The following is a 13,640-nucleotide window of genomic DNA, read 5'->3' as shown; positions in this document are numbered from 1 at the left end:
TACAGACATATTCGGATGGAATCAAATTTTTCTGGAAAGATATTTGACTTTCTTACCTGGCTGAGATAGATTTTAGAATCTCTTTGAAGTTTTGCTTTTAAAACTTTTTTTCTTGGATTCTTTCCTAAGTATCCTTTCAGCTTCGTAAATGTTTGAGTCCATAAAAGAGCCCTTTCACATGAATTTAAACATAGATTGGCTATTTCAGTGTATTTTTGCTTTGTAGATGCAGAACTTTAGAAGTTCATATACATTTATATGTGTTGTTCTCTTTAGATATCCTTTAGGATTCTTCTTACATCTTTGCATTACAACTTAATTGATTACCCATATAGTACGGTCATTTTCAGAGGTGCTGAGAACAAGGAATTGTGGATGCTCAGGACCTGTGTAAATCACACGTGTGTGTGTGTGTACATTTTCAATAAACTTAAATTTTAGCCAAAATATAGTCATTGACCCTCTGAAAATCAGTTCATTTAAGTTGGACTCGCAAAAATTGAAGCAATGCAAATCACTAGTCACTTTTAAAATGCAATACTCCGGTTTTATGTTTGTAGCCCTTGTATATCATTATTCACATTAAAACAGCATTAAATATTTTGTTAAGTAATGCTTACATTTAAAAATGAAACCTTGACAGTTAAGGAAGTAGGTAACTTACAAAGCTTATAGAGCAGAGGTATGTATCTTTGTAAGATAATTAGATATTTAGGTAATTTAACCTCTTCTCTGGATACACACGTCATGCACATTTTTGTGAAGACAATTTTATTTATTTTCTTTTAAAACAGATCTTGGGAATCATTAATGATCACATCCAAGTTTGCATCTGATGAATTTATGGTAGATATTTTACATAAGCAGCAAAACGACTAAATATAGTCCTTCTAATACAGTATAAAAGAAAAGTATAAAATGTTCAGAAAAGAAAATATACATTTAACATAAATTATAATAATGTATATTATGGTAGCACAAATAAGGGTTTGTGATTATATTGTAGTAGGAACTGTCCAAATATTTATTAAAGCTCTAAGGAGTTTACAATCTAGGTTATAGCAGAACATGTATGGATGCAGGACAGCATGGAAGAAAGAAGGAAGGTGCTGTGTGAGGAAAAGCTGGCAGGACAGTGAACGCCTCCAGTGGATTTCCCAAAATTCTTAAGTTCAACATGAGACATCAGAAAATGAGGACCTATTTGCTTTGATTAAACAGTAGAGATCCGATGACTTTGATGGTATGTCTACAATGATACTGCTATTGCAGCACAGCCGCAGCAATACAGCTGCGTTGCTGTTGCACTTCCCCAAGGGAAGAGCTTCTTTACAAGCTTGAAAGCTGGTCTTTTTCACCAACGGAAGTTGGTCCAATAAAAGACATTACTTCACCTACCTTGTCTCTCTAAGTTGAAAGTCTGTTATGGTCTATGTCAATGCTTACTTAGTTTTAAATTTTATTAACCATGTAGACAGCAAAATCTTTGAGAAAGCTGCAACTTTCACACAGGTATTTTATGTTTTTACTTTTTCATAATGTATGAGAGTAAACATATGAACTACCTACCATATTAAATATTAGATAAAATGAAGTAATTTTATGTCGTTTTTCCTGTTTAAATTAATAAATTCTCACTATCAATCATATTTTCAATTCAAAGTCCTGTAAATGAAGATATAAATCCTCTTCCCGCTCCAAATAATAGAAGCAACAACTTTTTTGACCATGTTCTTCAAAACATCGTATTTTATGATTTGCGAGTAAGGCCGAAAATGCCATGAAGAAGATAGATTCATACAGGATCAAACAAGAATCTAATTGCTGTTTTTAGTGTTTTAAATATGCTCTATAGTGATCAAAAGTCTTTGTCAATATTCATGAAAAGAAAAACATGAAAGAGAAAAAAAAGACCATCAACTTGTCATAAGCTTTTATTTTCAGGACCCTAAGGTGCATTTCTCTAAATAATTATTTCTTCTGAAAAATATGAAATTAATTACAAGGACAATGCAACTCCATATGTTATCAGAAGATTAACAGAAGATTGTTCTGTCAAAGTGTCATCTTCAATTTTTCACCTTGTTGAGAGCCATCATACCTAGCCGTTGGTCAATTTCAGAAGTTGGTATTTGAGCCACATCTAGCAATCGCTATTTTCTCTATTTTTTAACAATGGTTTCTTCCAGAATATAACAAGATTTTCAGACTAATAAGTGGATTGTCAAATAAATCCTCTATAGAAGACTGTATTAACTAATGCTTTCAGGGTGGTGGTTGGGAAAGTTTCTGGCCCTGTGTCTCAGATCACTAGTAATTTTGAGGAAAATTAGTAAAAAGTCAAACAGTAATCCGCAGTTCAAAATATTAATGCACAGAAAGACTAGTGACATTTAAAGGACATCAGAAATGCACGACAATTATAAAATAAGAATATTTTCTTCAGAGCAAGTGATCTCTGCAGTTGAATTATTGAGTGTGATTTGATGGCAGGGAAGATTTCCTTTTACGTATTTGGAATCAAAAAATGAGCGTCTCTTAAGAGCTAACCATTCTAATCAGTGTGTGGAATGACCTTTTTGTCCATTGTTCGTTTATCTCTTCTGAGAGTCAGGTTGTGATCTGTGTTCTTTGATCCATTGGTTAAAAAGTCATGGAGTATGAAAGAAAGGTTAAAATAAGATAAATAATAAGAATCTTTTCATAGACAATTTTCTTAAAAAACACTTTGAAACCCCCTTGAAGGTTCTAATATTATAGAAGATACATACCTCATGTACTATTCAATAAACAAGATGCAAAAAAGCTCATCAAATGATACTGAATTTAATTAGTTGAATGTACGCTGTTTCAGCAAGTATTGATTTCTTTCCGTTAAACTATAATGAGGAAAAATATTGAACTTTTAAATGGCACCACAGGAGTTCTTAAATAACACTGATTTATAGCATGACTAGAATGTGTATCTCCTAAATCCTTTGAACTCAGTGTCTCTGAAATTTTGCAGCATATCTTGAATATACATAGAGAGATGAGGTAATGAGGTGTAATATCTTTTATTGCACCAACTTCTGTTGGTGAAAGGTACAAGCTTTCAAGCTACACAGAGAAGAGCTCTCTATCTCGAAAGCTTGTACCTTCCACCAACAGAAGTTGGTCCAGTACATATTACCTCACCTACCTTGTCTCTCTCATATCCTGGGAACAGCACAGCTACAATAACAAAGCAAATAGCTATGGAATATACATAGTAAAGAATTCAGAACTTTCTATTCCTACTATGTATATTGTAGACATACATAAAGCCTCTTACTTTGTCATACCTCAAATGCCACATAAATACCTACATCTACCTAAGTAGATAAACTTTTTTAAATATTGCAAATATTTAGGTTAAATTAGTATATCAATAATTTAGTCATATATTTTTGTAAATTTTTCATTACTACATTTTTAATTTTTTTTCCTTATCAAAATATTATGTGTTTGTTGTTCTTGAAAGTGACTCAGTCTAATCACTGGCTAGAGTGTTTGTGCTAAAACACCTCTGTTCTGAACTGCAACACTGTCATTCCAGTTGCAAGACGGTTTGTTCAGAGGACACATGGATGAATGACGGACACTGGAATGGATTTTAACTGGCAGGCCACAACGCTATTAATTTAACACTGGGTATGGGTGGTATATGTTCACCCATCTCATATACTAGAAATTTAAATGGGTCCAATGTGGGGTTAGCGCAGCTCCTACCATATAACCAATAACTCTGAGTAGACCCTTTGGCCTGCTTTCAAGGATTTGGCTCACTTATGAGTCCTCAGCATTAGCCTAATTCTGCTCTTTGTTGAAGCAAATAGTTTGGTCAAGATAATACTTAGTCCATGACTGCAGGGGATTGGACTAGATGACCTCTCGAGGTCCCTTCCAGTCCTATGATTCTATGACTTCAATAAAAGCAGAATGAGGCCTATGCTGAGAGCTTTGAAAATCCCACCCATTGTAACTTAATTATGTGATGGACAGGGTGTTTTCCGTTACATATTTATCACCTTTGCATTAGGGTAGATAGATAATTATCCTCGTACCTCAGTATTTGCAGAATGGCCTCTACTTCCCTGTCTTTACTGTACAGGGGTCTACGCTGCATATACTGCACATACTGAGGAAATGTTGAGTTACCAAAGAGAATTGGCAAGGTTTTGAGTGATTATTGTATATAATATAGCTGCTAATCTTCAATAAAAGTTTGTAGCATTTTTTTAAATTACAGATTTAAATTAAATGTGTAATTGGGGACTGTCATGTAAAGCTTTATGCACTTAAAATAACAGGTGTAAACTGAATGAAGTTTTATGATAGATGTATTTGTGTTTGTCTAATAATGAAATGTTGAATTTCAAGTGGTCTAGAGCCAGACACCATGAGAGAATATTTTATTATCTCAAATATTGTGGCGTAAATATGTAACTGGAATCTTATGGGGTATTTAGATATCACAGTACTTTTTTAGTATCATGTTTTTTATTTTTCTGTAATAGTTATGAAATTATGTATTTAGGACCCAATCCAGTTCCTAATTTACATGGCAGGAAGGATGTGTAGGTGCCCATAGGCCACATAAATTGGCTTGTACTGGGCTGACTAGTTCTGATAATGGTCAGCACTATGCAGCAGAGGAATTGTGTGTGATGAATTGTGGAATCTGTCTGTACAATTCATGAATTCTGGTTGATGATGAGAAGTTGGTATCATGGAATTTCTGTATCATGGAAAGCCTATGTATGTGTATCTGCTATTGTGGACAGGGCCTGCAGCATGTACACACCAGACTGAAGACAATGGGAAATGCTCAGCTTTAAGACACCTAATGGTTATGCTACAGAGTAACTGCATCTTAGCGGAAACCACATTTACGCTCCCCCTTCTGGTTTGAGGGGAGAGGTTTTTGGAGCAATGGAAAGTTACCAAAATACAGAACAAAAAAAGGCACATGGTGGTAGGGGGATACATAAACAGATACCCAGAACCACACAGAAGGAGCTTGGGGAACAACACACAGGAAGTCCAGGCGGGAGAAGGGAAGGGGGTCAGACTGACCAATGGCAATGAAACAAGCTGACTTAAGGAGGTAAGGATCCATGTTTCAGGATAAGCCAGGCAGTGGAACAGGACTCTGGGTTATTCAAGTGACTTCAACCTCAGACCAAAGAATGCTTTGGAGTGGGGAGGAAACTGCGGCAGGGAAATGTGTGTAGAATTTATTTTTGTATGGATCTATGCATTTCTTGTGCTATCAAATAAAGACCATTACAGTGTTAGAAACATGTGCAGGGTATCTGTATGTGTTACATGCTTCACATCCCCCATCTGCCTTCCGAGACTTAATGGTAAATCAGACGGGTCATACCTTAGGGTGGAGATCTGGGAGAGGTTGTGTTTAAGCTACAGGGGAATCTAAAGACTCAGTACTGAGCCCAGGAGTTAGGCAGATGGTCTCTGCCTTAGAGTGTGCCTAAGGACCCCAAAGACTGGGACAGTAGCTGGATGCTGTTTAGGCTTTGAGATGTTTAGAACAACTTGGGATCCAGAGGCTTGAATTCTCCTCACAGCAGTCTAGTGAGCGACCACAAGGGACAGTTGACTGGGACCTGTGACACTGTGCCTGTTCTGTGTAGGAAATGCACAGCTACTCACAGAGCAAGGAACTCATGGGAATTAACATGCCCTTGCTATCAAACAGCTGTACAGATATTCTGATTTTCTTTTTTCCCTGCCACTAGGACCATAGTGGGCAAGGGAGTTTCCCCTAGGGCTGTAGTAACTTGTAATTAGGTTAGGGCAGAAGATGTAGGGAGAGAGGACCAGGGATGGGCCCCCAATACTCTACCATGCAGTCAGATCCCAGGTTTGAGAGATGAACATGGTCAGATAGTCCACTTTAAGTATCCAGTGAAATGAGAGCACTTCAGAACCACACAGTGTGTGGAATATAATTTAGGCTACTGTCAATGCATTATTGCCAGGTACAGCTGACAGTCATTGGTCCACTAATTCCTCCCTGTGGCTAAGAAATGTTTTAGAACTACCAATAGTTTTGCTACAGATACCTCTTTAAAAGATAGTAGCTTTTGTCTGTAGGAGAGAGGTAGTGTTGACTACTGGATAGAGCACTGGACTGGGACTTTGGAGGCCCGGGACCTATTCCCAGTTCTGTCAATGGCATGCTGTGTGGCCTTGGGAAAGTCATTTCACCTCTGTGCCTTGGTTTCCCCAGCCGCAATAATTATACTGATCTCCAATTTAAAGTGTTCTAACATTTACTGATGAAAATGGCTATAAAAGGGCTAGGTAGTGTTGTTATTCTGTCACTTTGCAAAGTTGTAACTACAGTGAATGTCTTTTAATTAACTCTTGTGTCCTCTCTTTTTTTCTCTGTATTGTATTTAACAGCATCAGCTCACTGTCAGCAAGTTCACATAATGCTTGTTTGGTTACCACTGTTACTAAACATGGTATATAAACAGAATAGTTTAGGAACAATATATCAATGGTAGCTGCAGAGTAAATAGGTAGACATCTCATAGATCTATAGGTTTCAGAGTAGCAGCCATGTTAGTCTGTATTCGCAAAAAGAAAAGGAGTACTTGTGGCACCTTAGAGACTAACAAATTTATTTGAGCATAAGCTTTCATGAGCTACAACTCACTTCATCAGATGCATTCAGTGGAAAATACAGTGGGGAGATTTATATACATAGCCCTGGTCTACACTAGGAGTTTAGGTCGAATTTAGCAGCGTTAAATCGATGTAAACCTGCACCCGTCCACACGATGAAGCCCTCTTTTTTTTGACTTAAAGGGCTCTTAAAATCGATTTCCTTAATCCACCTCTGACAAGTGGATTAGCGCTTAAATCGGCCTTGCCAGATCGAATTTGGGGTACTGTGGACGCAATTAGATGGTATTGGCCTCCGGGAGCTATCCCAGAGTGCTCTATTGTGACCGCTCTGGACATCTCAACTTAAATGCACTGGCCAGGTACACAGGAAAAGGCCCGCGAACTTCTGAATTTCAATTTCCTGTTTGCATGGTCACCTGCAGCTTGCCACGCTGGCCAGAGCTCATCAGCAGAGGTGACCATGATGGAGTCCCAGAATCGCAAAAGAGCTCCAGCATGGACCGAACGGGAGGTACGGGATCTGATCACTGTATAAAGAGAGGAATCCGTGCTATCAGAACTTCGTTCCAGTTTTCGAAATGCCAAAACATTTGTCAAAATCTCCCAGGGCATGAAGGACAGAGGCCATAACAGGGACCCGAAGCAATGTTGCGTGAAACTTAAGGAGCTGAGGCTAACCTACCAGAAAACCAGAGAGGCGAACAGCCGCTCCGGGTCAGAGCCCCAAACATGCCGCTTCTATGATGAGCTGCATGCCATTTTAGGGGGTTCAGCCACCACTACCCCAGCCGTATTGTTTGACTCCTTCAATGGAGATGGAGGCAACACAGAAGCAGGTTTTGGGGACGAGAAAGATGATGATGATGAAGTTGTAGATAGCTCACAGCAAGCAAGAGGAGAAACCGGTTTTCCCGACAGCCAGGAACTGTTTCTCACCCTGGACATGGAGGCAGTCATCCCCCGGACCCACCCAAGGCTGCCTGCTGGACCCACCAGGTGGAGAAGGGACCTCCGGTGAGTGTACCTTTTAAAATACTATACATGGTTTAAAAGCAAGCATGTGAAAGGATTACTTTGCCCTGGCATTTGCAGCTCTCCCGGATGTACTCCCAAAGCCTTGGCAAAAGGTTTCTGGGGAGGGCAGCCTTATTCCACCCACCATGGTAGGACACTTTACCACGTCAGGCCAGTAGAACGTACTCGGGAATCATTGTAGAACAAAGCATTGCAATGTATGTTTGCTGGCGTTCAAACAACATCCGTTCTTTATCTCTCTGTGTTATCCTCAGGAGAGTGATATCATTCATGGTCACCTGGTTGAAATAGGGTGCTTTTCTTAAGTGGACATGCAGAGGTGCCCGTTCCTGCTGGGCTGTTTGCCTGTGGCTGAACAGAAATGTTCCCCGCTTTTAGCCGGGGGTGGGGGTGAGGGGCTATCCACGTGGTGGAGGGAAGCAAAATGCGACCTTGAAACGAAAGCACATGTGCTGTGTATGTAATGTTAACAGCAAGGTTTACTGTGAAAGACTGTAGCCATTGTTCTAGAAAATGTGTCTTTTTAAATATCACTGCCTCTTTTTTTTTTCTGCACCAGCTGCATGTGTTTCAATGATCACAGGATCTTCTCCTTCCCAGGAGCTAATGAAGATTAGAAGGCGAAAAAAACGCACTCATGATGAAATGTTTTCTAAGCTCATGGTGTCCTCCCACACTGACATAGCACAGACGACTGCGTGGAGGCAGACAATGTCAGAGTGCAGGAAAGCACAATATGACCGGGAGGAGAGGTGGCGGGCTGAAGAGAGTAAGTGGCAGGCTGAAGAGAGGACTGAAGCTCAAATGTGGTGGCAGCGTGATGAGAGGAGGCAGGATTCAATGCCAAGGCTGCTGGAGGATCAAACCAATATGCTCCAGTGTATGGTTGAGCTGCAGGAAAGGCAGCAGGAGCACAGACCGCCACTACAGCCCCTGTGTAACCAACCCCCCTCCTCCCCAAGTTCCATAGCCTCCTCACCCTGACGCCCAAGAACGCGGTGGGGGGGCCTCCGCCTACTCCACCCCAGAGGATTGCCCAAGCAACAGAAGGCTGGCATTCAATAAGTTTTAAAATTTTAAACTTTTAAAGTGCTGTGTGGCCTTGTCCTTCCCTCCTCCACCACCCCTCCTGGTGCTTCTCTCCTCCACCACCCCTCCTGGGCTACCTTGGTAGTTATCCCCCTGTTTGTGCGATGAATGAATAAAGAATGCATGAATGTGAAGCAACAATGACTTTATTGCCTCTGACAGCAATGATCAAAGGGAGGAGGGAAGGGTGGTTAGCTTACAGGGAAGTAGAGTAAACCAAGGGGCGGTGGGTTTCATCATGGAGAAACAAGCAGAACTTTCACACCATAGCCTGTCCAGTCATGAAACTTTTCAAAGCTTCTCTGATGCGCACTGCGCCCTCCTGTGCTCTTCTAACCGCCCTGGTGTCTGGCTGTGCAAAACCAGCAGCCAGGCGATTTGCCTCAACCTCCCACCCCGCCATAAACGTCTCCCCCTTACTCTCACAGATATTATGGAGCGCACAGCAAGCAGTAATAAAAGTGGGAATACTGGTTTCGCTGAGGTCTAACCGAGTCAGTTAACTGCGCCAGCGCGCTTTTAAATGTCCGAATGCACATGCTACCACCATTCTGCACTTGCTCAGCCTGTAGTTGAACAGCTCCTGACTACTGTCCAGGCTGCCTGTGTATGGCTTCATGAGCCATGGTATTAAGGCGTAGGCTGGGTCCGCAAGGATACATATAGGCATTTCAGCGTCCCCAATGGTTATTTTCTGGTCTGAGAATAAAGTCCCTTCTTGCAGCTTTTGAAACAGACCAGAGTTTCTGAAGATGCGAGTGTCATGTACCTTTCCTGGCCATCCCACGTTGATGTTGGTGAAACGTCCCTTGTGATCCACCAGTGCTTGCAGCACTATTGAAAAGTACCCCTTGCGGTTTATGTACTTGCCGGCTTGGTGCTCCGGTGCCAAGATAGGGATATGGGTTCCGTCTATGGCCCCACCACAGTTAGGGAATCCCATTGCAGCAAAGCCATCCACTATGACCTACAGGGTCGCTACCCTTGATATCAGCAGATCTTTGATTGCGTTGGCTACTTGCATCATAGCAGCCCCCACAGTAGATTTGCCCACTCCAAATTGAGTCCCGGCTGACCGGTAGCTGTCTGGCGTTGCAAGCTTCCACAGGGCTATTGCCACTCGCTTCTCAACTGTGAGGGCTGCTCTCATCTTGGTATTCTTGCGCCTCAGGGCAGGGGAAAGCAAGTCACAAAGTTCCATAGAAGTGCCCTTATGTATGTAAAAGTTTCGCAACCACTGGGAATCATCCCAGACCTGCAACACTATGCGGTCCCACCAGTCTGTGCTTGTTTCCCAAGCCCAGAATCAGCGTTCCACCGCATGAACCTGGCCCATTAGCACCAGGATGCCCACATTGCCAGGGCCCCTGCTTTGAGAGAAGTCTGTGTCCATGTCCTCATCACTCATGTTACCACGCTGACATCTCCTACTTGCCTGGTTTTGCTTTGCCAGGTTCTGGTGCTGCATATACTGCTGGATAATGTGCGTGGTGTTTACTGTGCTCCTAACTGCCAAAGTGATCTGAGCGGGCTCCATGCTTGCCGTGGTATGGCGTCTGCACAGAAAAAAGGTGCGGAACGATTGTCTGCCGTTGCCCTGACGGAGGGAGGGGCAACTGACGACATGGCTTACAGGGTTGGCTTACAGGAAATTAAAATCAACAAAGGGGGTGGCTTTGTGAAAAACTTAATGGCCCCCTCAACAATAGAACTCAAAACCTCAAGGATGGAACTCAAAACTGGGTTTGGCAGGCCATTGATTTCACAGAGGGAAGGAAGAGAAAATGAATACAAAACAAATCTGATCTATTTCTTGTTTTGAGCCTTCATCTATCCTTATACATCTTGCTGGCGGCAGACTGTGCGGTACGACCGCTAGCTGTCATCATCTCCTGGGTGCTCGGCAGAAGACGGTGCAGTATGACTAGCCATCATCTTTTGCTGGCTGGAGGTTAAAAGACAGTGCACTGCCGGTAGGACTGAATCACCATGAGACAAAACTTAAAAGGGAACTGACCTGGCTGAGTCACTCCCATGTTTGGCCAGGTGCCCGATTAAAAGAGCACCCAGGACTACGTCGGTGATGGCTACCAGTCATACTGCACTGTCTGCTGCCAAAAGGCAATTAACTGCTGCTGGGTAGCAATGCAGTACCACATCTGCCAGCATCCAGGAGACATACGGTGACGGTTTGCTGAGCGGGCTCTATGCTTGCCGTGGTATGGCGTCTGCACAGGTAACTCAAGAAAAAAGGCACAAAACAATTGTCTGCCCTTGCTTTCACGGAGGGAGGGAGGGAACGGGGGCCTGACGATATGTACCCAGAACCACCCGCAACAATGTTTTAGCCCCATCAGGCACTGAGATTTCTACCTAGATTTCAGATGGGCGGCGGAGACTGCGGGAACTGTGGGATAGCCACACACAGTGCAACGCTCCGGAAGTCGACAGTTGCCTCGCTACTGTGGACACACTCCGCCGACTACATGCACTTAGAGCACCTGTGTGGGGACACACACAATCAACTGTATAAAACCGCTTTCTACAAAACTGACTTCTATAAATTCGACCTAATTTCGTAGTGTAGACATACCCATAGAGAACATGAAACAATGGGTCTTACCATACACACTGTAACAAGATCACTTAAGGTGAGCTATTACCAGCAGGAGAGCAGTGGGAGAAAAACCTTTTGTAGTGATAATCAAGGTGGGCCATTTCCAGCAGTTGACAAGAACGTCTGAGGAACAGTGGGGGGTGGAGGTGGGGAAATAAACATGGGGAAATAGTTCTACTTTGTGTAATGACCCATCCACTCCCAGTCTCTATTCAAGCCTAAGTTAATTGTATCCAGTCTGAAAATTAATTCCAATTCAGCAGTCTCTTGTTGGAGTCTGTTTTTGAAGTTTTTTTGTTGAAGAATCACAACTTTTAGGTCTGTAATTGCGTGACCAGAGAGATTGAAGTGTTCTCCAACTGGTTTTTGAATGTTATAATTCTTGACATCTGATTTGTGTCCATTTATTCTTTTACATAGAGACTGTCCAGTTTGACCAATGTACATGGCAGAGGGGCATAGCTGGCACATGATGGCATATATCACATTGGTAGAAGTGCAGGTAAACAAGCCTCTGATAGTGTGGCTGATGTGATTAGGCCCTATGATGGTGTCCCCTGAATAGATATGTGGACACAGTTGGCAACGGGCTTTGTTGCAAGGATAGGTTCTTGGGTTAGTGGTTCTGTTGTGTAGTGTGTGGTTGCTGGTGAATATGTGCTTCAGGTTGGGGGGCTGTCTGTAAGCAAGGACTGGCCTGTCTCCCAAGATCTGTAAGAGTGATGGGTCGTCCTTCAGGATAGATTGTAGATCCTTGATGATGCGTTGGAGAGGTTTTAGTTGGGGGCAGAAGGTGATGGCTAGTGGCGTTCTGTTATTTGTTTTGTTGGGCCTGTCCTGTAGTAGGTGACTTCTGGGTACTCTTCTGGCTCTGTCAATCTGTTTCTTCACTTTAGCAGGTGGGTATTATAGTTGTAAGAATGCTTGATAGAGATTTTGTAGGTGTTTGTCTCTGTCTGAGGGGTTGTAGCAAATGCGGTTGTATCGTAGAGCTTGGCTGTAGTCAATGGATTGTGTGGTGTGGTCTGGATGAAAGCTGGCGGCATGTAGGTAAGCATAGCGGTCAGTAGGTTTCCGGTATAGGATGGCGTTTATGTGACCATCGCTTATTAGCACAGTAGTGTCCAGGGAGTGGATCTCTTGTGTGGACTGGTCCAGGCTGAGGTTGATGGTGGGATGGAAATTGTTGAAATTATGATGGAATTCCTGAAGGGCTTCTTTTCCATGGGTCCGGATGATGATGATGTCATCAATGTAGCGCAAGTAGAGTAGGGGCTTTAGGGGACGAGAGCTGAGGAAGCGTTGTTCTAAGTCAGCCATAAAAATGTTGGCATACTGTGGGGCCATGCGGGTACCCATTAGCAGTGCCGCTGATTTGAAGGTATACATTGTCCCCAAATGTGAAATAGTTATGGGTGAGGATAAAGTCACGAAGTTCAGCTACCAGGTTTGCCGTGACATTATCGGGGATACTGTTCCTGATGGCTTCTAGTCCATCTTTGTGTGGAATGTTGGTGTGGAGGGCTTCTACATCCATAGTGGCCAGGGTGGTGTTTTCAGGAAGATCACCGATGGATTGTAGTTTCCTCAGGAAGTCAGTGGTGTCTCGAAGGTAGCTGGGAGTGCTGGTAATGTAGGGCCTGAGGAGGGAGTCTACATAGCCAGACAATCCTGCTGTCAGGGTGCCAGTGCCTGAGATGATGGGGCATCCAGGATTTCCAGGTTTATGGATCTTGGGTAGCAGATAGAATATCCCAGGTCGGGATTCCAGGGGTGTGTCTGTGCGGATTTGTACTTATGCTTTTTCAGGGAGTTTCTTGAGCAAATGGTGTAGTTTCTTTTGGTAACCCTCAGTGGGATCAGTGGATAATGGCTTGTAGAAAGTGGTGTTGGAGAGCAGCCTAGTGGCCTCTTGTTCATATTCCGACCTATTCATGATGATGACAGCACCTCCTTTGTCAGCCTTTTTGATTATGATGTCAGAGTTGTTTCTGAGGCTGTGGGTGGCATTGTGTTCTGCACGGCTGAGGTTATGGGGCAAGTGATGGTGCTTTTCCACAATTTCAGCCCGTACACGTCGGCAGAAGCACTCTATGTAGAAGTCCAGTCTGTTGTTTCGACCTTCAGGAGGAGTCCACCCAGAATCCTTCTTTTTGTAGTCTTGGTAGGAAGGTCTATAGGTGTCCTCCACAAATAATGGCTGTGTCTGTGTAATTCACAG

The 13,640-nt window shown here is 42.8% G+C and overlaps 1 protein-coding gene across 4 annotated transcripts in view; it reads left to right on the top strand.

The window, feature by feature from the left end:
- TBC1D22A (TBC1 domain family member 22A) overlaps window positions 1-13,640 on the top strand; it is a 467,234-nt gene that overhangs the window by 439,214 nt on the left and 14,380 nt on the right. The window contains exon 13 of one of the 4 annotated variants that reach the window (XM_077834899.1): window positions 6,451-6,527. The exons of the other annotated variants lie outside the window; for them this stretch is intronic. Within the exon in view, the coding sequence (XP_077691025.1) occupies window positions 6,451-6,480 (30 nt within the window). The 3' untranslated portion in view covers window positions 6,481-6,527. Of the gene's footprint in view, window positions 1-6,450; window positions 6,528-13,640 lie in introns of those variants that run through there. 4 annotated transcript variants of the gene reach the window in all.

Source organism: Eretmochelys imbricata, chromosome 1, assembly GCF_965152235.1.
Source record: "Eretmochelys imbricata isolate rEreImb1 chromosome 1, rEreImb1.hap1, whole genome shotgun sequence".
In the NCBI taxonomy this organism is placed as follows: domain Eukaryota; kingdom Metazoa; phylum Chordata; order Testudines; family Cheloniidae; genus Eretmochelys; species Eretmochelys imbricata.
The sequence above is the reverse complement of the archived record's forward strand: the minus strand, read 5'-3'. Positions and strand labels throughout refer to the sequence as shown.